The sequence below is a fragment of the Fukomys damarensis genome, unplaced genomic scaffold (assembly GCF_012274545.1).
Source record: "Fukomys damarensis isolate Sample0158 unplaced genomic scaffold, DMR_v1.0_HiC HiC_scaffold_27, whole genome shotgun sequence".
Classification (NCBI taxonomy): Eukaryota; Metazoa; Chordata; class Mammalia; order Rodentia; family Bathyergidae; genus Fukomys; species Fukomys damarensis.
Window position 1 is genome coordinate 14674360 of NW_022900939.1, and position 24010 is coordinate 14698369.

The window sequence follows — 24010 nt, forward strand, 5'->3', positions numbered from 1 at the left end:
AATCTCTGTTAGACATTTAGAGAGAAACTATATATGTGTGTGTGGGTGTGTGTGTGTGTGTGTGTGTGTGTGTGTGTGTGTGTATATATATATATATATGTATATATATATTCATTCCTATGTATGAAAGGGAAAATTTCTGACTCAGAGAGGGACAGTTTTTTTCTCATGGGAAAGAACTCTTGATTGTACTTGGGGACTGAATAAAGTTGGGCTAATGAGTTCACCCTTGTAGAACATTGAAATTCTCCCAAACATACTAATTAAGGTACTTTTTGTCTTTTGTGTTGGTTTTAGCTTTGAAGATACTATGAAAATGGCATGCTTCAAACTTGAGGAGCCAAGTTTGGAAGGAGTAGCTTAGTCTCCACTTGGCGATCAGGCTTGTACTAGAATGGCCTAGTTTAGAGAGTGGTCTCCAAAGTTTTCTGATGGCCCCAATCCTGGGCTGCTCTACAGAGTTATGCAGTGTAATGTTTCCCCCTGGAGTAGTTCAGTGCATGGTTTATGTGAGTATGCGAACTGTATCACAACAAAAATAGAAGTGATAGAAATGAGGGCTGGTGATATAGCTCAGTAGTACAGAGTCTGTCTAACATGCATGAGGTCCTGGTTTCAATCTCCAGGATGAGAAGAGAGAGAGACAGAGGAAAAAAAAAGACACAGAGAGAGATAGATATAGACAGAGATAGAGATAGAGAGATACAGAGAGATGAACTGAACATGAAACCCAAGAAATACGCTTTTGTCTATTAATTAGGTACATGTTCTTCTATGAATCCTCCTAGAATACATATTGTTGAGCATATATTCAATTTTTGGCAGTGTTGGGACTGAAACCCAGAGTCTTTTGTAAGCTAGATTCCAGCCTATGAAACATGGCTTTTCGAAGATAAAAATAAAGCTAATATAGCTATAACATATTTCACCCAGGCTCCAGTGGATGGTTTTTCGGTTCCTCCTGGGGTAAAGCCACCCCACTTTTTGGAAGCATAGCACTCTGAAGACTCCCCATGCTTCTTCTCTCTTGGGCAGGGCAACACATTTGTAGGGCAAGGTTGATTCCTAACAGTGGAGTAGCTTCAGGTTTTATCTCTCCCACCAGGACCTGTACTCACCTGCTGGCTTTGCATTGCAGAATACACAGTCATTAACGAAGGCTGCCCCGGAGCTGAGTGGAACATTATGTGTCGGGAATGTTGCGAATACGATCAGATTGAGTGTGTCTGCCCCGGCAAGAAAGAAGTTGTGGGTTACACTATCCCTTGCTGCAGGAATGAGGAGAACGAGTGTGACTCCTGTCTGATCCACCCAGGTAAGGGTGGGATGGGAGAATAGGCTGAATTCCAGCTTGTAGCCATCAGGAGGCTGTGGTGTTATGATTATTAAAAGTGACTTTGACTTCCGGCAAAGACATTAAAGGAGTTGGTCCTCTTTCCATTGTTGAAGTTGCAAATGTGAATTCAACCACTCATTCATTTATTTAATAAAAAGTCTGAGCAGGGCCTCTGTTCCATATCAGTTACCAGAAGTATAACAATTAAAGGAAATTGACCCAGACCCCTAATTCCAAGAGCATAACCTGACGAGGGAGATGGAGAACAGCTGATGAGGCAGCCGTGACACGATGCTGTACAGGTGCATAGAAGTACAGAGGGAGAGACACACAGGGTCCTATAACAGCAGGGATGGGAATAGGGGTTAGGTAGAGGGTATTTTAGGCTACACCCTGAAGATATTTTGGCAGAGTGGTGGTGTGGTAGCCATTGGAAATCTTAGAAGCTGGGTGGCTAGAGGGAGGTTCAGGGATTTGGGAGTCAGTACAGAATTGAACACACTTCGAGATAGACTGGACAGCAAATGAAAAGAGGGGAGGAGAAGAAGACAAGGATATTTTGGCTTCCAAGAGGGATGTTTGGGTCTCAGGAACAAGAGAGTATCTTTGGGTGAGGTAAGATCTTCCCAGCTGTTTTGCTCATTCTTTTGCTTTACCGTATCCCAAGCCTGACTTCTACTCTACTGTCATTCTCTCCTGCCCCAACTTCAGAGAGTTTTCTTTTTAATGATTGGAGATTTGATAACTGCACCAAAATTCCAACCTGGTGGTGGCCATTGTGGACCTCCAACAGAAGGATATGTTTCCGTTGTAACTGGAAACTCATTAATCATTTTCTTGATTAATTTTTTTCAAAATTTTTTTCAAAAGTCTTCCTGTTTTACCCTTCTGACTTCTGCGAGGATTCTTTCTTTTGCCTCTTTAGGTCAGGTTGAAAGAAGGATGTCAAATTTTCAAATAATCTTTTCCAAAGACTGAAGGATGAAAGGATATCAAAAGAACTCTTTGGGAAATTTTCTCATTTTTGTATTTCTTTTTCTTAAGAAAAACAAAAACAAAAACAAAATGAACAAACATGGAGAATGATGTTCATTGCTATTAGAAACTAACTTTCTTTCATGGGAAACTAATGAAAGAGGAGAGAAAATGAGACTCAAGTCTACAAATAGTACTTCTAATCCACCTTTCTCCTTGGAACACAGTAATGCTGACCTTTGAATAAAACTGACATGATAGCAAAATTGGACAATGACAGAGAAAAAAGAATCACAGAACAGTCTCCTTGATGAACATAGATGAAAAAAATCCTTAATAAAACACTTGCAAACCTATTTCAACAACACATTAAAAGGATTATACATCATGGTTCAGTTGGTTTCATCCCAGGAATGCAGGGATGGTTCAACATGTGCAAATCAATAAATGTAATACACCACACAACTAGAATCAAGGATAAAAATTGCATGATCATTTCAATTGATGTAGAAAACTTTTGACAAAATTTAACATTATTTTATGATAAAAGCTTTGAAGAAACTAGGTAATGAAAGATCATGCTTCAATATAGTAAAGGATATATATGACAACCCCACAGCCAGCATAATTCTAAATGATAAAAAATCTAAATGTAATTTCTCTAAAATCAGGAACATGACAAGGATGTTTTAGAACTACTATTCAATACAGTACTTGAAATTGTAGCTAGAGTAATTAAGCAAGAAAAAGAAATAAAAAGGATACAAATTGAAGAGAAAGAAACTAAATTACTCTTAATTTTAGGTGATATGATTCTAAACTTAAATTAATTTAATAATCCACAAAATAGACTTTTAGAGCTAATAAATTCAGAAAAGCAGCAGGGTACAAAATCAACATTTAAAAAATAAATGGCTTTTCTATATTTTAATAGTGAAGTAGCCGAGAAAGAAAACTGAAAAATAATTCCATTTGTAATAACTTAAAAAAAAAATCCTAGCAATCAATCTAACCCCAGGCAGTGAAAGACCCTACAAAGAAAGTTATAGAACACTGAAGAAAGAAATTAAAAATGATGCTAGAAGTTAGAAAAGGTCCTATGTTTATACACAGAAATGATTACTATTGTTAAAATGGCCATATTATTCAAAATTATATACAGATTCAATGCAATCCTTTTAAAATTCCAATGACAGTCTTCACAAAATGAGAAAAAACAATCCTAAAATCCTGCATAGCCAGAGTAATCCTAGGCAAAAAGGGCATGGTGCAAAGCATCACAATGCCCAATTTCAAATTATTCTACAAATAATTGTTGTGCAGCATGTTACTGGCACACAAATAGACTCATAGACCAGTGGAACAGACTCCAGAGTACAGAAACAAATCCTGAGATCTACAAGTGCCAGATTTTTAACAACGGAAGCAAAAACATTTATTGGAGAAAAGATAACCTTTAACAAATAGTGCTGAGAAAATTGAATATTGCTTTGTACAAGATTGAAACTAGATCCCTGCCTCTCACAAATCAATTTAAAATGGTTCAAAGACTTAGGCATAATACCTGGAACTTTGAAACTGCTCAAAGAGAATACAGGGAAAACACTTGAAGCCATAGACACAGGCAAGACTTTCTGAACAGGACCACAGCAGCACAGGAAATGATAGGAATAATCAACAAATAAGTGGTACTGCATCAAATTAAAGAGTTGATGCACAGCAAGGGAAACAACTAAGTGAAGTGACCACCTACAGAATGGGAGAAAAATCTTTACCCAGTTGCTCTTCTGACAGAGGATTAATATCTCAAATACATAAAGAACTAAACAATTTAACACCACACACACAAAAAAAATCAGGGTCCAATCAGTAAATGGGCATGTGAATGGAACAGACACTTCTAAAAAATGTAGTACAAATAACCCACAAGTACAGGAAAAAATGTTGAACATCTTTAGTTACTAGGGAAATGTAAATCAAATCTACATGTACATCGAGAGTTTGCCCCACTACAGCCAGAGTGATTGTCATCAAGAACAATAAAACACAATAAATGCTGGGGAAGATGCTGAGAAAAACCAGTCCTTCTACACTGCTGGTGAGAATAGTCCATGTGGAAGTCATTGTGGAGGTTTCTCAAAAAGACTAAAACTACTACCAACGTATAACCCAGCTATGTCACTTACTGACACATATTTGAAGGAGTTAAAGTCAACGTACTATAGGGCCCCTGCATTTTGATATTGTGGCACAGTTCACAGTAGCCAAGGGGAGCCAGTCTAGGTGCCCATCAACAGGAGAATGGATAAATGAAATGTAAAAGGGCATTATTCAGCCATAAAAAAACAAATGATGTAGTGATGTTATTTGTAGAAAAGCAGATGGAACTGAGAATCACTATGTTAATCAAAATAAGACAGAATCAAAAGACAAATATCTAAATGTGGAATCTAAAAAGATGACACAAAAGTAGGAAGGGTGCTGTTATTAAACAAAAGAATAGAAATAAAATGGATAGAAGGGCATAAGGGAAAGCAACGGGGGGATGAACATAATAAATACTTATTATACACACATAAAATAACACTTGAAAAAGTACAATACTTTTAAATTAACAGACTAATAAGCATATATGTAAAATCACAATGACTTCAGCATAATTTTTGTTCGACTCCAGAGATAAACACACTGCACCCATTTCCTGATGGATGAGTGTAGTTTGTGAGAAACGGTTGAGAATACCCCCAATTTTTCTAGTACAATTTGAAAGTAAAACCAAGGTTACTATACTAAGGGTCCTTGGAAGTCTTTGGATGATTTTCAGGATTTCCCAAAGCCTGGTGGCTATTGTTGGTGAGCCTTGGTTGCACGCCTGCCTAGGGCCAGTCAGCCGACAGGCGTCTTCCCCCTAGATGGCGCTGTGCAGTCCCCATTGCACTGGACAGGAGGCCCCCAGACTCCGCCCAAATGGAAGATGCCCCAAATGGTCATGGGAGCTCTCTGATGAAGGACCATCCCAAATGAACCATTTCATTACCCTGAAAGGAGTGGCAAGATAAATTGCTAGAATACAATAGTAAATTGATGTCCTGGGAGCTATGGTTGAGAATCAAAGTGGATTCTGTGTATGTCATTATAAACTTCTGCATTTTTATTTATATGGGTAGTTTCATCAATTTTTGTCATTATTGATTTCAGCACATGTATTGTCGCATTTTAACACACTGGAAGCCCCTTTGTGTCTTTCTGTGTTCTTCAAATATAATCATACTGGTTTTAGAAGGCTTCCTTAATTTCTCCAGTGATGAGATATTTCAGGATTCCTATACATTTTCTGCCCAATATCAGTAATTTTCTCCAAGGATCTCTGGTCCTGAGACCACACCCTGGGGACCTGTGCTGTTTCTGGCCATTGAACTGTTATTGTTTCTAGGTGGTTTATATTTTAGTGGGCAGAGCTAAAACATAAATATATATTTTTTAAAAAGAAAAAATGAATGTATATTGATGCTCAAGTTCAAATGTGACAGTACAAGGTTATTCACTTCTTTTATTTTTCTCTCATGGTGAAAACTTATTTACTGTTAACAGTAATCTAATCAGTTACTTGCTTTATTTTATATTCGGACACAATATATTTATAATAAATATCAATGGTGTCATTACCTACAATAAGACCATTGAAGGAAGTGATTTCTTTATGGTTATTACTGACTTCAGAATATATCTCACTACATGGTCAAAATACTACCTATTAAAATCAACTGATGTAGTTTTTTCCTCTTGTGTCAGGCTGTATGATATGCAGATAAGTTTTCTGTATTTGAAGGGCAAAGCAATGTGTATATGCATTCATATATCCTTTTCTGTCTTACCCAAAAGGTAACATAGTATAAACTTTGCTAACTGTCCTGATTTTTTTCTCCTAACAGCACATACTGGGGATCACTACACATCAATGTTAAGGCATCTTCTTCATTTCTTTTCACAGTTGCATATAACTGCATTATGTCTTTCACTAGAATTTATGGACATTTGGGTTGTTTCTAACCTTTTGTTACTATGAGTATCCTTTATTAAAAATGAATGGGACCAAAAGTGTTTTGGATTTTTTTTTTTTTTTGGATTTTGAAATAGCAGATACACAATGAGACATCGGCACCTAAATCTAAAGGCAGAATTCATTTGTTTCATATACACCTACTCACACATAGCCTAAGGGCAGTTTTACACAATATTTTTTGTGTGACTGCGTTTTGGCTGTTATTTATCACAGGATTTAAAAAATGAAAATTTCCAATTGTGGTGTCATGTTGGTATGCAAAAAGTTTCAGATTTTGAAGTATTTTTGACATCAGATTTTTGGATGAGAGATACTCAACTTGTATAAGCAATACTATGGTGAGTACTAGTGAGCATATGCAATTTAGGAGTTTTGCAGTATGTCTTTGACGTGGATTCCCAGAAGAGGTGTTAATGGGTCAAGGAGAGGCATACGTGTCATTTTCTAGCCTATTTTCCTCCATGCATTTGGCATTCATTCCTGGAGTGCATGAGGGTGCTGATTTTCCCAAAGCATTGCAACAGATTGTTTTTCTGTGTTTTTGTCAACCTCTTATTTGGAAAAATGTCTCAGTGTGGTTTAGTTTCCATTTCTATCATGATAGATGATCACTCTGCTGGTGGCAGTGGTGCAGGATGATTAGGGTCTAGGGATGCCAGTGGCAGGGCTATCGATAGTGACATTCAGCAGCATCTAGCAGCCTCAGAGCCCTCAGTGGACCAATGTGGTTTCCTGTACTTCTGTCCCGTGTAGACCTGCAGCAGTCTGTGAGCTGCCTAGCATCTTTTAACGGCCCATGCTCATCTTAATCACCAGACTGGTTCTTGCAGCTTATACCTGGGGACCAAGAAGAGGAGTTGGCAGAGCCATTGAGGGAAGGCTCTGAGTTCATTTGCCTCCTCAGTGAGACAGTGGATAGGACATGGAAGAGGAAATTGGCCTGTGGGTGAGGTTGGCCTTGGGAAGACACAGTGACCCAACTGGGACTCAGTAATATGGTACAAGACCTACTGGAATGTGATGAATAGTATCAGCAACTCATCTCTCTGATAGGAGGGAAAGTCAAGTCAGGAGGGTGTGGAGAGGACTAGAAGACCCTCTTCTATTGAAACCACACATGTGTATTACTATAGACCAAGGAAAACTTAATTACAACCAAAAGCAAAGAAGCCTTCTGTCAGCTTGAGGAGATGCCTCATATCTCAAGTAGTCCATTAGCCATTCATTCATCCACTCACTTAATCAAATAGTATTTTTCGAGCACTCATTATATGCCAGCAAAATATTAGGTGCTAAGGATGTAATGTTGAACGAGAGTCAGTCCTTCACTTAAGTCTGTTACAGGAAAATAGGTCATAGGCAGTTAGAAATAAGCACGATACCTGCATGCAATGGTGTGGATAAAACAAGTGGAGTTATGGGAAAGCAGAAGAGCCATAACTCACATTTTAGAGGTACTTACCATGTGCTTGGTATGTGTTCATTTATTTTTAAACAGCCCCATGAGGTAGGTACAGTTTTAAATCCCAGTTTGACAGGCGAAAGCACAAAGGCATGGCCACCTAAAGCAGTTTGATACCCAGCTGAGTTCTCTGTTTAGCTCAATGGGACAAAATTTTTTCTACTTTTTGTCATTACCACCACCTCATGCCTGGGAATTGCTCATCCCTCTCTGGTGTGTTCTGGTGGTGGAGGGCAGGCTGGTCCCTTCCAGGGCAAGTGCATCATTAGGCAATAGGGTGTTATCTGTGGCGTACTTTGCTTATAGACATTTATGGCATAGTAGGGCAGGGCAGCATGTGTCTGCAACCCCAGCTGCTCAGGAGGCTGAGGTAGGAGAACTGGGAGTTTGAGGCCAGCCTGGGCTGCATAGTAAGACCCTGTCTTAAAAAACAAAGGTAAGCAAGGCAAAGCAAAGCAGCAAAACTCCACTAAAAAACCAAAAAGAAGTATATGACATAGAAGAGTATTTATGGTACAGAAAGATATTTATTATCTGTTATTAAATTAAAAAGTGAGTTATAAAAATGGGATGTATAAAATATAACATAAATCTAACTTTAAGCAACATATGCAGTACATACATATTCATATACATGCAGGGTGTTTGCAGTAAAATTCTCTAGGTGATATAAATTTAGATGTTTTATTGAATTCTTTCTCTTCGATTTTCTAAATTTTCTTTGGTAAAATGAAATACATCTGTAAAGAGAAAAACTAACACTCAAGTGATTGATTCTGCCTTTTACTATAAGTTATTTCACTTTGCTTTAAAACATCAGTCACTAACTGTGCAGATTACCGAGGCTTCTCTATTAAACTCCCTCGTCTGAATCCTGGAGTCTCTTGCATTTTCCTTCAGATGAGACTTTTTTTTAAGCACTTAGACATCTTTCTAGGCCGAGAAGCTCTTCACAGAGACAGGACTCTGAGAAACTACATAGTTATTCTCCTATGAAGACTGTTAGAACTTGTGAGGCTCAACATTGTTCTTGGAAATATTCCAGGTTGTACCATCTTTGAAAACTGCAAGAGTTGCCGCAATGGCTCATGGGGAGGCACTCTGGACGACTTCTACATCAAGGGCTTCTACTGCGCAGAGTGCCGAGCGGGCTGGTATGGCGGAGATTGCATGAGTAAGTACCTGTTGCATACAGGCTCCAGCGCCTGTATGTGCGGCTTTTAAGTCTCCACCTACGGTGCACTCCAGTTTATCTTGTTGAAGTCTGAGTTTGCAACCAGAGGGCTTTCTAGGTAAGACTATAAAAACAAAGGATGTGTTTCCATCTGCTGCATGTGGGCTGTGGACATCTGTTTGGGACTGGCCCAGGAGATTTCTAGCTGCTCTTACAGCTGGACTTTCTCATCAATGAAGCCTAGGTGCTCTGCACAGTGCCTGTATCCTGTCCATTTGTGGAGCAACCAGTGAACAAGGTTGCAAAAATATTGTCTGTAGAAGTGCATTTAAAATATGAATTTCTATCGGTAAACTTTTGAATACTGAGTTAAATCTCTGGGACCCACAACAAATCGCCACCATGTCAGGAAAGTAGTTGTCCTAGGAAAATATTCTTTACTTGATCCCTAAAATTACTTAATGTTTATTAGAGTTCCCTTCGGAGTTTCAATAATCTGAAAATAGAGTGGAATTCAAGCCTCTCTCTCTGTTTACCATTTCCCTCTGCAGTTCCCCAGTTGGTAACCATCCCTCTGAAAATCTGTATCTAGTTCAATGTACATGTTACTATTATTGCATTAAGCCTATTTTAAATGCTCCCTAATAGAGTCAGAAGCAATTAGGTGGTCTTAGAGCTTGAGTGTTTTACTTCTTTGAATGATATTCTCAGTTTACAGAGATGGTGGTTGGAGGGTTATAGTTATGTTTTGGGTGAGTTTTAGGAGGTATAAAGTCTGTAATTGAGAAACTCAGCTAAACCAGGGAGAAGTCGGCCCATAGTTCAGGATGAACCTAAGAAATAAATTATCCAGAATACAGATAATTTTCTCAGCTGCAGGTTTAAAACTTTGATGCTATTTTAGGTGCTTTCATGGAAATCTAATCTTGGATTTGGCAGATTATTTTCCAAGTAAATTAACTACAAATTTAAGCCTGGTCTTTCTTTGGCAGCTGTTCTAAGAGACAGAGTAGCATAATGATAAGAACACAAGTTCTTGAACGACATAGACCTGGATTTAAGTAATGACTTTTCCTGTTACTCCTATGTAACCTTGAAAATGCCATTTGACTTTGTCAATAGTAGTGTCCTCTTTATAAAAATGGGAATAAGGAAAAATTGGAGCTACCTCTTGTTTAGGGCTGATTTGAGGATTCAGTGAGAGAAACACATGAGAAACACTTAGCATTATTCTTAGCAATAGTAAAGTATAAGCTCACTCAGTTAATGCACTAAATATATAAGGCCATTTCATATGCTTCTTAGTTGCTGACATAGTAAGAGGTCCAAAACTCAAACTATTTTCAATACTTTAAGAAAAACAGTTTTAATGTACAGCTTTAGATTTCACATCGGCCTTTGGTGTATATAATAGTCACTGATGGCTTTTCTCTTGTTCTGAGTCATATACACAGTTTCTCTTTTCTGTGTGCATGACTGAAGAAGAGGAATATAATGAAATTGGAGTGGTTGGCAAGGGTCCAGTCATACAAGCTTTTTTATCTTTATTAATTTATTGGTACACATTAGGTATACAACACAGTTACATTCATCCTCGGGATCTTGTACCTATACATGACTTATCAGGTTCTTATTTTTCCCCATTCCCTAGCCCCTCCACCCTTTCCTGTTTACAAAGACATTGTTTCCATGTTTTTCCTTTTCACAAATTTTTTCTTTTCCATTTTTACCTTCCCCCTACCCCTCCCACTTCCTCTACTTTTTTAGACTTTTCTTCCTATTACACAATATCAATTTACATTTTTTATTGCAAATGCTTCTTTAGTTGGAGATATGTTCAATCACACATACTAAATGAACTACAAATTAAAACCAAAAGGACACACACATTTTTACCTTTCAAATTGAGTGCTAAGCAAAAGATTTGATAATAAATTATGACAATGGGGATGCAGGGAAAGAAGGACTGTCATACATATTGTGTGATGATAAAAGATGATAAAACCTTATTTATAAGCAATTTTACAAAATTATCAACATTTTATGTACACATATATACACATCGATTATACATTTTAATCCTTATTTACACTTTTAATTTTTCACACCAGAGACACTATTCTGTATTTACATATGTGTCCTATTTACTGCACTTTAGAGTATGGCCTCAATGTGCATCCACTTAGCTATAAATACCTCTAGTTTATCATTCTTTGTGGCTGAGTAGTATTCCATTTTATAGAAAAACCACATCTTCTTTATCCCATCTCCAGTTGATGGGCAGTTGGGCTGTTTCCAAGTTTTAGCTATTACAAACTGTGCCGCTATAAACAAGGGTGAGCATATATCGCCGTGATATGATTCTTTTAATCCTTTTGGGAAGATACCCAGCAGAGGAATAGCTTGGTCAAATGGGACTTCTAATCCTAGTTGTTTGAGGCATTTCCACAATGATTTCCACAGTGGTTGCACTGGTCTGCACTTTCACCAACAATGGAGAAGTGTTCCTTTCTCCCCACAACCCTGCCAGCATTTGTTGTTGGTTGATTTCTTGATAGCAGCTATTCTTACTGGGGTGAGATGGAATCTCAGTGTTGTTTTTATCTGCATCTCTCGAATGACCAGTGATGCTGAACATTTTTTCATGTGACTATTTGATGATTTTACTTCTTTGTCTGAGAAATGTTTGTTCATTTCAGATGCCCATTTCTTAATCAGGTCTTTATATTTGGGGGTTCTGGTTTTTTTGAGTTCTTTATATATTCTAGATAGTAGTAGACCTTTGTCTGAGGAACAGCTGGTAAAATTTTTTTCCCACTTTGTGGGTTGTCAGTTAGCTCTGCTTGTGCTTTCTCTGGCAGTGAAGAGGCTTTAAGAAGGTGAGATCCTAGTTGCTGATTCTTTGTGCTAGTTCCTGTGCTACTGAGGATTTGTTCATAAAGTTTTTTACTATGCTGATATCTTCAAGAGTTCTACCTTCAAGTTTAGTGTTTCTGTTTTAATATTTATATCTTTAATCCACTTGTATTTTAGTTTAGTGCATGGTGAAAGATATGGGTCTAGTTTTGATCTTTGACAAGTTGAAATCCAGTTTTTCCAACACCATTTATTAAAGAGGCTACCTTTCTTCAAGTGAGGGTGTTTTGTTTCTTTGTCAAAGATGATGTAGTTGAGTATGTCAGATGTTTCTGCATCTTCTAATCTATTCCACTGATCCTCGGGTCTGTTTCTTTGCCAGTACCATGCTGTTTTTAATCACAGTGGCTTTGTAGTATAGTTTTAAATTGGGGATTATGATACCCCCTGCCATGTCTCTATTGCCTAGAATTGCTTTTGCTATTCTTCTGATTCCAAATGAATTTTTGGATTGTTTTCTCTAATTCTATGAAATAAACTGTTGGGATTTCAATAGGGATGTCTTTGAATCTGTATAGCAGTTTTAGAAGTATGGCCATTTTCACTATATTGATTCTTTCTACCCAGGAACAACAGATGTTTTTCCATTTTCTTATATCCTCTCTAATCTCTTTTTAAAGAGTGTTGTAGTTTTCAGTGTAGAGGTCTTTTGTCCTCTTCATTAGATTGACTCCTAGATATTTCATTGTTTTGGATGCTATTGGGAAAGGGATTGTTTCTCTAATTTGACTCTCAGTGAGACTGTTATTTGTGTACAAGAAGGCAATTGATTTTTGAGTATTTTCCTTGTATCCAGATACTCTGCTTTATCTGTCAATCAAATCTAGAAATCTTTTGGCTGAGTTCTTTGGGTCTTCTATGTACAGTATCATATCATCAGCAAATAATGACAGTTTTGCTTCTTCTTTTTCTGTCTTTATTGCTTTTATTTCTTTCTGTTGTCTAATTGCTGTGGCTAATGTTTCCATAACTATATTGAACACAAGTGGTGGCAGTGGACATCCTTGTCTTAATCCTGATTTTAACATGGAGGTTTTCAGTTTTTGACCATTGAGTATGATGTTGGCTGTTGGCTTTTCATAGCTAGCCTTTATCAGGTTGAGATAAAGACCATCTATTCCAATTTTCTGTAGGGTTTTTTTAATACCATGAATGGGTGTTGAATTTTGTAAAATGCTTATTCTGTGTCTGTTGAGAGGATCATATGGTTTTTGTCCTTGATTCTTTTAATATAGTGTATTACATTTATTGACTTATGTATGTTGAACCATCCTTGCATCCCTGGGATAAATCCAATCTTCTCGATGACCCTCTGTATTACGTTTGCTAGTATCTTATTGAGGATTTTTGTATCTATGTTCATTAGTGAGATTGGCCTGTAGTTCTCTTTTTTGGTTGGGTCTTTCCTTGGTTTTAGAATAAAAGTAATACTTGCTTCCAGGAATGAAGTTGGAAGTATTGCTTCTCTTTCAATTTCACTGAAAAGTTTAAAGAGTAGTGGTAGTAGTTCTTCTCTAAATGTCTTGTAGAATTCAATATTGAAGCCATCAGGGCCTGGGTTTTTCTTTGTTGGTAAATTTTTAATTACATGTTCAATTTCACTGATTATAATTAGGGTGTTTAGAATATTTATATCTTCTTTGTTCAACTTTGGTAATTCATATGTGTCTAGAAACCTGTCCATTTCTTCTATGTTCTGCATTTTATTAAAGTACAGATTCTCAAAGTAAGTATTAATAATCCTCTGGATTTCTGCTGAGTCTGTTGTGACTTCACCATTTTCATTCCTAATTGCATGAATTTGAACCTTTTCTTTCATTTTTTTGATAAAGTTGGCTAAGAGTTTATCGATTTTATTTATTCTTCCAAAAAACCAACTCTCTGATTCATTGATTTTTTTGTATCATTCTCTTAGTCTCTATTACATTGATTTATGCTCTGATCTTTATAATTTCCTCCCTTGTATGAGCTTTGGGTTTCTCTTGCTCTTCTTTAGCTAGGAGCTTAAGATTCACCATTAGGTTGTTTATTTGAGCTCACTCTGTTTTCCTAGTGTGGGCATTCACTGCTATGAATTTCCCACATAAAACTGTTTTCATTGTATCCCATATATTCCTGTATGTTGTACTGGCATTGCAATTAAATTGTAAAAACTGTCTAACTTCTGCTGTGACCCATTGGTTGTTCAGGAGAGTGTTATTCAATTTCTATGTGTTTGTGAAGTTCTTATGGTTTCTTACGCTATTAATCTCCAGTTTAATTGCACTATGGCCTGATAATATACATGGGATAACTTCAGTTATTTTGCATTTACTTAAACATGTTCTATCAGCTAGTATGTGGTCTATTTTGGAGAATGACCTGTGTGCAGCTGAAAATAATGTATATTCTGATTTTGTGGAGTGGAACACTCTGTAGAAATCTATTAAGTCCATTTGTTCAAAAGCTTGGTTCAGTTCTAGTATTTTGCTGTTGATTTTTAGTCTAGATGATCTGTCTATTTGTGACAATGGGCTATTAAAGTCCCCCACTACAATTGTATTAGTGATAATTTGGTGTTTCATGACCCTTAATATTTGTTTTGTATAGTTGGGGGACATTAGTACTTTGTGCATATATATTTATGATTGTCATCTCTTCTTGTTGGATTATTCCCTTTACAAGGATTTAATTACCTTCTTTGTCTCTCTTAATTAGTTTTGGTTTGAAATTTACTTTGTTTGCAAGTAAAATAGCTACCCCTGCTTTTTTCCAGGTTCCTGTCACACATAGATCCATTTTCAATCCTTTTACTTTCAGTCTTTTTCTTTCTTTCTTTCCTTTTTTTTTTTTTTTTTTTTTTTCCTTGAACACGGGTCCTTGCACTTGCAAGGCAGGCCACCGAACTGCTGAGCTAAATCCCTGGCCCAGTCTATGAGTTTCTTTTTTGAACTAGGTGTGTTTCTTGTATACAGCATACTGTTGGATTTTGCTTCTTAATCCATTCTGTCAGTCTATTTCTTTTGTTTGGTGAAGTGAGGCCATTGACATTGATGAGCATAACTGATATGTATTGATTTATCATTGTCATTTTCTTCTGTTGTTGTTTTTTCATTTTTTATTTTTCTCCTCCTTTTAAATTCTTGCCTATTGGATTTGCTCTGTTGTGCCTCATGGAGTTGTGATCTTCATTGTCTTTTTTAGGATATTTAAAAAAATTTTTTGGAGTGCTGGTTTGGTATTCATGAAGTTTCTCTGGTGCTCTTTGTCATGAAAATATCTTACTTCTCCATCAATTTTGAAAGATAGTTTTGCAGTATATATCAGCCTAGGTTGGAGGTTGTTTTCTTTTAAAGCTTGAAATAACCATACTCCAGGCTCTTCTTGACTTGAAGATTTGTATTGAAAAGTCAGCTGTGATTCTGGTGGGCTTTCCTTTGCATGTAATTTGTTTCTTTTCTATAACTGCATGTTGTATTTTGTATTTCTGTTGGGTTTCTTGTTTATTGTATGTCTAGGTGTAGATTTTATTTTATTGTAACTAGTTGGAGTCCTATATGCCTCACTTATCTGTATGTCAAGTTCTTTTGCTGTGTTTGGGTAACTTTCTATCATTAATTCTGTGAAGAGTTTTTTATGTCATTTGTTCTTTCTCTACCTTTTTATGGACTCCTATTAATCTTATATTATTCTTCTTTCATCATCTAGGAGTTGTTGAATTAATTTCTCATGGTTCTTTACTATTTTTAAGAGATGTCTCTTTTCAAGGTCACTGACCATCATCCTGTCTTCTATATCTGATATTCTGTCTTCAGATTGGGTTAGTCTGCTATGTATACTTTTAGTAGAGTTTTTAATCTTCTGGATATCATGGATTCCATTTCTTTCTTATGTTTGGGTGTTCACGGTTTCCATTTTTTTTCTCTGCTGAGCATTAATGGCTTCAATCATGGACCTGAACTCATCTTTTTTTTTTTTTTACCTGTTTCTTTTCTAGAGTTTATAATCATATCTTTTATCTGGGAAATTATTTCTGTTTTGAATATTTGTAGAGCCTCACTCACCTCTTTTTTTAACTTCCTGTGCAATCAGTTCAGATTGTCCAGGTGGTTGTCAGAATTTTTCATATCTTTTGCCCCAGAATTTGTCATTGGTAAGGGGAAAGGTTGCGCCTTGTTTAAATGTCTTTTCATTTCTATTATTGTTGTTGGTTTAGTCCTGGTTTAATTCCTGGGTTGGTACTTAGATGTTACTTATTGTGACTATCTTTGTTGCTAGTATTTAGAAACTAGTATTAAGGAATGATAGCTTTTTGGAGGTCTCTTCTAGATAACTTGTCTTTAGGATTTGAGACTCTAATAACTCTTGGGCAATCTCATTTTCATTATACCAGGGAAGATAACAGATTAGATCAATCGAAACATTAGCCCAAGTGATAAAATCAGCAACAACAGTAGAATCAAACAGCTTAGAAAATGACAAGTTGTGGTAGTTGTTAATCTATCACCTCTAACTGTGTGAAATAAAATGAAATCAAAGACTAGCCTAAAAATATGTTTATAATGAATAAACTGATCAATATATTAACTTTAACCTTTGGGATAGGGACTTAGAAGGAGTAAGGTCCTCTTACTATTCTTCACTTCTGCTCTAGCTCTGGGCAATAGCTATTAAGACTCCCTGTGCATTTTCAGTTTAGATGAGGAACAGGGGTAGCAGGAAGCCAGAAGCAGGGCAAGGGGGTGTGTTGCTAGAAGTTCCCGTGTGGCTCCAGTGCTCTCCTGGGGTCCGCTGGTGGCACAGGGTCTGGTGGGTGGGATCTGGGTGTTGGAGGGGCCCATGCTGAAGGCTTCCAAGGCTCCATACAAGGCATTGTAGGGAGAGGTATGTTAGATAAAGAATTTAGGTGTCCTAAGTACATATAGTGGGAAGCCAAGGAATGTTGTGAAATATGATTAGATTTAGTGCTCTGAAAGCACGAATAAGAGAAAGATTAATCACAAGGAATGAGGAGTATAAGGGAAGGTTCTGGAGTATAGGAGGTGACTGCTGAGCTCTGGTTTTGCTCAGCTATTGGAAAAACAGGACAATAATCCAGGAAGAGGGAACAGTATGGTCAGGGTGTGAAAATGCAAGGTCTGTTCAGGGAAGTCTGAGATGTCAGGTGTTGCTGGAGGGTGTCAGAGAGTGGTGAGAGATGAGAGGAAGAGTAGGTAAGATCGGGCTGTGGAGGGTTTAATGTACCAGGACTCAGACCTATGTTGGACTTCATTCTGAGGATGTCAGAGGGTACACATTGTCTGGCTGGGTCAGGAAGTGACACTTGACAGAGAATTCTGGCAGCCTGGGGTGTGTCCATTGGAATGGAGTCAAGGCCATGTCCAGTGTAGCTAGGGGCACTATCCCAGTGGTCCAGGGAATGGGAGAAAGAAATGAGAGAAGCTTTTGCCTTTCAGGTTTCTAGTGTGAGCAACTGTGTAGAAGTGGATGATGTTAAGGGAGTAATAAAAGAGAAAAACTTTGGTGGGGAATAAAAAGGGTGTTGCACTTGAGACATGTGGGAATTTGAGCAACTGCAAGAGATCTTGTGGACATTTGGAAATTGGTTTCTGGAGTTCAGGAAAAGTGCAGAAACTGAATATATGGGCATCAGTGAGATCCCAAAGGGAGACTCAGAAGCTCAGGATGAGCAAAGAGCTAATGTCAGAAAAGAGCAACAAACATAAAATGAAAATGAAAGGAGACCAGGGAAAAGGTGCAAAAGGATAATCAGAGAGGTGGGGCGAGAGCCAGCAGAACAGTTATAAAAGCTGGGGAAAGAGTGTTTGCAAATAAGACAAAAAGGTCAAATGGAATAAGGGTAAGAAAGGGATTTTCGTATTTGATAGCGAGAAGATGACTGGTGATCTCAGCCACGGCATTTTCAGATATATATGCGGAAAAAAGATTTATTTAAGGGGAGGACATGGAGACAAAGAGTAAGGCAACTTCTTCTTTTATTTATTTTATTTTATTTTTTGTGGTACCAGAGATCAAACTCAGGCCCTTGTGCTTGCAAGTCAGGCAGCAGAACCACTGAGCCAAATCCCCGGACAATTTCTAAATAAGCATTTACAATAATATTTGAAAAACTTTTAAAATAACAAAGTAGGGATGGGAGAAATGAGGTGATAGTTGATAAGAGTTGTGGAAAAATAGTAAACAGAGTTGTGGAAAAATTTTCTTTCATTCTTTTTCTTCTTTATTTATTTATTTTGGTACTGGGGATTGAACTCGGGACTTTGCACTTGTGAGGCAGGTGGTGAAGCCATTGAGTTAAATCTCTGGCCAAAAAAGTTTTAGAATAAGAAGAAAAAGATTTAAACAGATTTGTGAGCTGATAAGTGTCAGAGGCTGAAGGGATGCATGGAAATAGTGAAGTTCAGAGTAAGTGAGACCAAGAGCAAAGGTGAGAGTTAAAGGAATAGGAATATCCTCCTGCTGTCCTAGGCTGGCCCCAGAGAGAGAGGATGGTTTACGTGGAACCTATGCCCAGTTGCTAGTTATTGTATGTTAGGAGATGTGCTAAGTTCTTATGCGCAATGTCTTGTGCTGTCTGTACAATTGCCCTGTGAAATCTGTGTTGTTGCCTTATGGATGATGAACCTGAGGCTCAGAGATAAGGAGTAATTTGCCCAAGGTCACACACTGAGGGGGAAAACCAAGGAAAGCCAATGTCTGTGCCATTCCTCACCCCTTAATCTAGCAAGTTCTCCTCTAATATCTTTATTTTCTTTGGAAAATCAGAAGTGAGATCTTTGCTGATAGTGGGATGGAGTGCAGCTGGGCTTCACGGTTCCAAAGCTTTGGGGCAGCTGTGTTAGAAACAAAAAAAAAAGACCCCAGCTAGGGACCCAGCAGAGTCCCTGTGTGGGAGAAATAGTCCATTAGAGCAGCTGGGTGTGGATCAAACGGCTGTTTGGTTGAAACAAGAGTCAGCTAAAATGAGGTGGAGGCTGGGGAGGATGTGAACTCAGAAAGAGCGTGATATGGAGAGAACAGGGCTGGAGGTCTTCACGAGGTGGAAAATTAGACTCTGCAGTAAGTAGTGGAGGGTGTGGATGGAAAGGAGTAGAGTTCTAAGCTGAAGCTTTCAGGGGTGGTATGGATAATGTTTTTATGTGATGTGATTTAAAATATGGTAAATGTTTAAATTTTTTAAAAACATATTACAGGAAATGACACATTGCATCTCCCTCAGAATACCGGCCCCCACACTTCGAACGCATCCGTCCCATCTTCCTTGCCACTTTCTGATGCGGTTCTGAAAGTCATCTTTTGTGAGTGCCTTTAGTGGTGCTGTCGTGCCTGCGTCCATGTTCCGCATGGATTCAAAACATTTGCCTTCTGTGGACAGTTCAGCTTTGGGGAAGAGCCAGAAGGGGCCGTGTGCTAGCTTTGGTGAACGAGGTAGAGGAGGACACACTGCGATGTGTTCCGGAGCCTGCATTTCTGTCGGAAGGCAATCGCCTGCAGCATTCGCCATACTTTTGATCTCACCTTCTGAAGGAGGACTTTCAGAATGGCGTTAGAAAGTGACAAGAATGATGATGGCATAAGTGTATTTGAAGAAAGGAGGACTATTGTAAGGCGGGTGAGCATCAATATGTCTTTTACTTTAGTGTTTTCTTTAATGCATATATTTTGATCATACCTTGTATGTGCTGGTCTGGGTTGAAGTACAAGCTCAGTCAGAGGGGCAGCTCCAAGCCGCAGGCCCAGGCAGAGGAACAGGGTCCTGTCCTCTTCTCAGTGTGGGCCACAGAGCTCATGGGGCCAAGCCAGACCCAGAAGCACACTTCAGGTCTCTGCTCACATCACGTTCGCTCCCGCACTCCTGGCTGGGAGGAGTCCCATGGTTAAGCTGCCCATCGGAGAAGAACACGAAGAGGGTGTCCCGGGAGCAGACATTTCCTAGAGGAGGGCAGCCACTCCCGGAGAGGAAGTGGGCTTGTTCTGGGGACAAAGGGAGAGGCGAGGCAGGATGTTTGTGTGCTAGAGATCAATAAATCTGATGGTAACAAGATAGGATAGTGGGCGCACAGAGAGGCAGCTGGCAGGGCTGGTGACTGTTCCCAAGCAGGACCGAGGTGTTCTCAGGGACAGCGGAACTGGCTCGGGGCTACCGGTCATCACCAGGAAACAAGCAGAGCAGAGCTCATGACTTTATTCATTAGCTTACCAGTTCAGTCCAAAAGTATTTGGCAAATGGGTCCTCCTAGGTGTGGAACACATCACGGTAAGCAGACAGAGACGCAAGGTTCCCAGTTTAGGCAGGAGAGGTTTTTAAAAAGCAAAGCTTGGATTGTAGTCAACGCTATGAAGAAAACAAAGAGAATAAAGGTCAGATTCCTCTCTGATTCTGTTCCTGCGTTGACTCTGTCTGATCCACCATGCCTGCCCTCAAAGCCTCATTCCACAAAGATTGTGTTATCACAGCCAGAAGTGCGCAAGGAGCATTTCTCGTGGGGCGCCAGGCTGGCTGCCACGTTATACAAGGAACTCGCAAGGAGCGAAGAGTCCCTCTGTGGAAACAAGGATTTCCCTAAGAAGACATCAATATGATTTTGTTAGGTTACCATTGCCTGCAGTTCTCACTTGTCCCACATTAATGTGAAGGTAATTCATGGAAAGGAGTAATTTATTTCACTGTGAGTTGAATGTCTCCTGGTACAGGGTACTTTGCTGCATTCTGGGTTACAGGCTGCTGAGAGCTTTGCGTGGCCCAGTTCCGGCTGGGGCACAGTGGAGGAATCACCAGGCAGTACAAGCATTTACCCAGTAGATGGCACCCAAGCAATCCTTTCAGCTTGTCCTTTTTATGGCTGGAGGAAGGCTTCTTGCCCAGTGCCCTCTGCAGGGTTTTTCGCTTTTGTCTTTGTTTTCCCTTGGGTACCATAAAAGGTTTAGGAAGAAGAAGGAGTCATAGACAAATTCCAGAAAGGATCAGAATGATTATCTCCCAGTGATAGAGCATTAGGCATGGAACAGACCTTAATTTGCTCATTGTCCTTGCTTGACAAACTTTGTGATCACATTAACCTACCTCACGAGAGACTTAAGACTTACCATTTTTCATCAGTTTGTTTCAATCCTACCCCAGGAGACTGCCTAGGCCAGAGCCCAGAGAGAACTCATTCCCATCTTCCTGAAGATGGATTGAGAAGTCTCAAAATAGCTCTACTAGAAGCCAGTGGTATTTTATCTTCCTTTCCCCAACTTTTTAATTTAAAAAAATTTAAATTTACACAGAATTGAAAGGGCATAAACATTCATATACTTTATCTGGATTTGCCCAATACTATCATTTCCTAACAGCTGGCTTTGAGTCTCTGTGCACTGAAGATTCATGGTCCCCGCCCCCCATGTTTTAAATATATTAGTTTTCTTTTTGATAATCAAATTGTACCAGACTTGGATTAGGCTGGCAAAGAGCCTTCATGCTGCCTCCACCCATCACTCTTTGAGGACTTCTTTGCCTTCTTGTGCCTCCCCCCGCCACACACACAATGTTTCAGGTTCACCTTTGCTTCCTGTGCTCAAGTCCTGAGACCAGTCATTTCCCCGTGAAGCTGGGCTCCATTTAGGGGAATGGTGCCCATAGCCTGTGATGTAGACACTGCCTAGGAGATGCCCTGCTGTCTGAAGTCAAAGCTGAAGCCTTCTTCAGAGCTTCTTCACTTGGGAAGTTGAGTTTTCAAAGGGAAACACCCTGCTGACCTCGGAGTGGCATTTGTTTAACTTGGCTCTCATTCTGAGCTCTTTATCCACCAAAGGAGAAAGGGGTGAGAGGATCCAGAGCCACCAGGAGGCTATACTTTTAGCTAGGATCACGGCGATCCTAACCTTTCTGTCCCTGAAGGATATTGGAGATTTAAGAAGGTTAGGAAAGCATCCCAAAGGACAGAGGCTTTGTGGGGAAAGTTTACAGGCCCTAATAGTTTTATCTTCTCAGTCGTATTTTGGACAGAGGCAGAGGAGCAAAGGAACTGGACATAAGCCATGCCCAAAAAATGTTTGTGTGACTAGATTATCAGAGAAGATGTTTGTCAGGCTGATGCATGAGCCTCAGCTGGGAATGACTGAGAGAAAATTTGACAGCAGAGGGAGAGAGAGAGACAGAGACAGAGACAGACAGAGACAGAGAGAGAGAGACAGAAAGACAGACAGATACATGTGGAGTGGAGTCATTGAAAATTGGCTTATTTTAATCCAGCCTTTGTGTCCTGACATTTCCAGAAAAAGAACAGTGCCCAGCTGGGTCCAATCTGGGGCTGGTATTATATGGTTATTAGCAACGTGGGCTTGGACCCAGTAGGATCTGGGTTTGAATTTCTATTCCTCTGTGACATTGGGTAAAGTTACTCAACCTTTGAAAATCTAATTTTCTCATTAACAAAAATGGAAACATTAACAGTAGCCCTTAAAGGGGCTTTTTTTGGACTGTTAAAGGAACACTATCTATAAATCCCTTAATATGAAGTCTGGTAGATAGCATGTGCTATGGTTAATGCTATTCTTACTGCCAAACCAGAGCCATGAAATGAGCTTTTTGTTGTGTTATTTGTTGTGTGTGTGTGTGTGTGTGTGTGTGTGTGTGTGTGTATTTTCTGGTGAGAGAAGAAATTAATATAGGGCCAGAGAAGGACAGTAGAAGAGAATTCTCTAAGAGACAAAAGAATGAGGAAGTAGTCTTCCCAAGACAAGTATTGTATAGTAAATAATATTTTATATTTTCTGTGTGAGAAGCTTTTTGACTCCAGGAAATTAGTTTTTGGACTTTTACAGTGCATTCCATATATCAAAGAACTCATCAATCATTGCTCATTTTCTGGGAGGGTACAGAATGCATGAAAGAGCTTCCCTCCTGCTCAGGCAAGAAGAAGTCACTAGATAACCCTCCTAGAAATCTCTGTTTCCGTTTAAACCATCAAACATCTATCAACATGGAGCCTAAATTTCAGAGATGAGTTCTTCCTAGGTGGACAAATGATCCAGGATGCTTTCATCCATAGGGCCACCTGCTGAGTTGATGGCAGGCAGGTGACAGGGGTTGCTTGGCACAGAAGGAGAAGAAACCAGCCAGGCTGATGAACTGAAATCTAGAGGAAACCCAAAGCAACCATAACCCCTCTCCACCAAATATTTTCTTAATTTTGCTGAGCAAGCAGAGGCTGGTGGTCAGGCTAAAAAGCAGACCTTGGGATGGTGTAGTCATGCAGCTTTAAAAACTTATGGTCTCAGGGCTGGGGGTGTAGCTCAGTGGTTCTACAGCCTGCCTGGCAAGCACAGGGTCCTGAGTTCAATCCCCAGTACCAAAACAAAACAAAACAAAACAAAAAGACTTATGGTCTCAAGTCTTACAGTCTCACTGTCTAGCAGTGTCCCAGTCTTACTGTCATGGAAGTTGAGGAAGTTGGAGGGGAGAGAAGTTGAAAAATCAAAGAGAGATTTACTTATGTTCCTGGTATTTGAATTGCAAGGCCCTACTAGTGGGATTATACCCTCACTCCTGTCGCACACCAGCCAACTCCTGATTGAATCTGATTGATCAATCCCTCATCCTATCTGCCTAGAAGAGAAAGCCTATTATCAATCAAAACAGATGATATATTTTCTATGGTGAAGAAACAAGAGAGTATAATGTACAGTCAAGAGAACAATCAGTCAAAAGAAATAGACCATAGATGACTAAATATTGGAATTGTCAGTCAGGAACTTTGGAATAACTTTAAGACAATATATATTAAAGAAGAGAAAATATTATTATAATGGATTATAATTATAAGAAATTTTAGACAAGACTTGTAAATATTAAAGAGAACCAAATTAAAATTCTAGAACTAAAACATCATATTATCTGAAGTAAAATAATTAATTGGAGAGGATTAAGAGCTTATTCACAACAAGAGAAAGGATGAGTGAACTAGACAGTTTAATAGAAATCAACCAAATTGAAACAGACAAGAGACTGAAAGTTTCGGCTGCCCTACCCCATACTTTGAGCTGGATTAGTAGAGCTGCATTCATGTGCTTTTTTTTTTTTTTTTTTTTTTTTTTTTTTTT

The 24010-nt window shown here is 38.8% G+C and overlaps 1 protein-coding gene across 4 annotated transcripts in view; it reads left to right on the forward strand.

Moving 5' to 3' along the window:
* Positions 1-24010, forward strand: part of Pamr1 (peptidase domain containing associated with muscle regeneration 1) — an 81514-nt gene that overhangs the window by 22387 nt on the left and 35117 nt on the right. For all 4 annotated transcript variants that reach the window (XM_033756537.1, XM_010612570.3, XM_033756536.1 and 1 more), the window contains 2 exons: positions 1139-1315; positions 8882-9010. In XM_033756537.1, coding sequence (XP_033612428.1) covers positions 1139-1315; positions 8882-9010 — 306 coding nt within the window. The remainder of the gene's footprint in view (positions 1-1138; positions 1316-8881; positions 9011-24010) is intronic.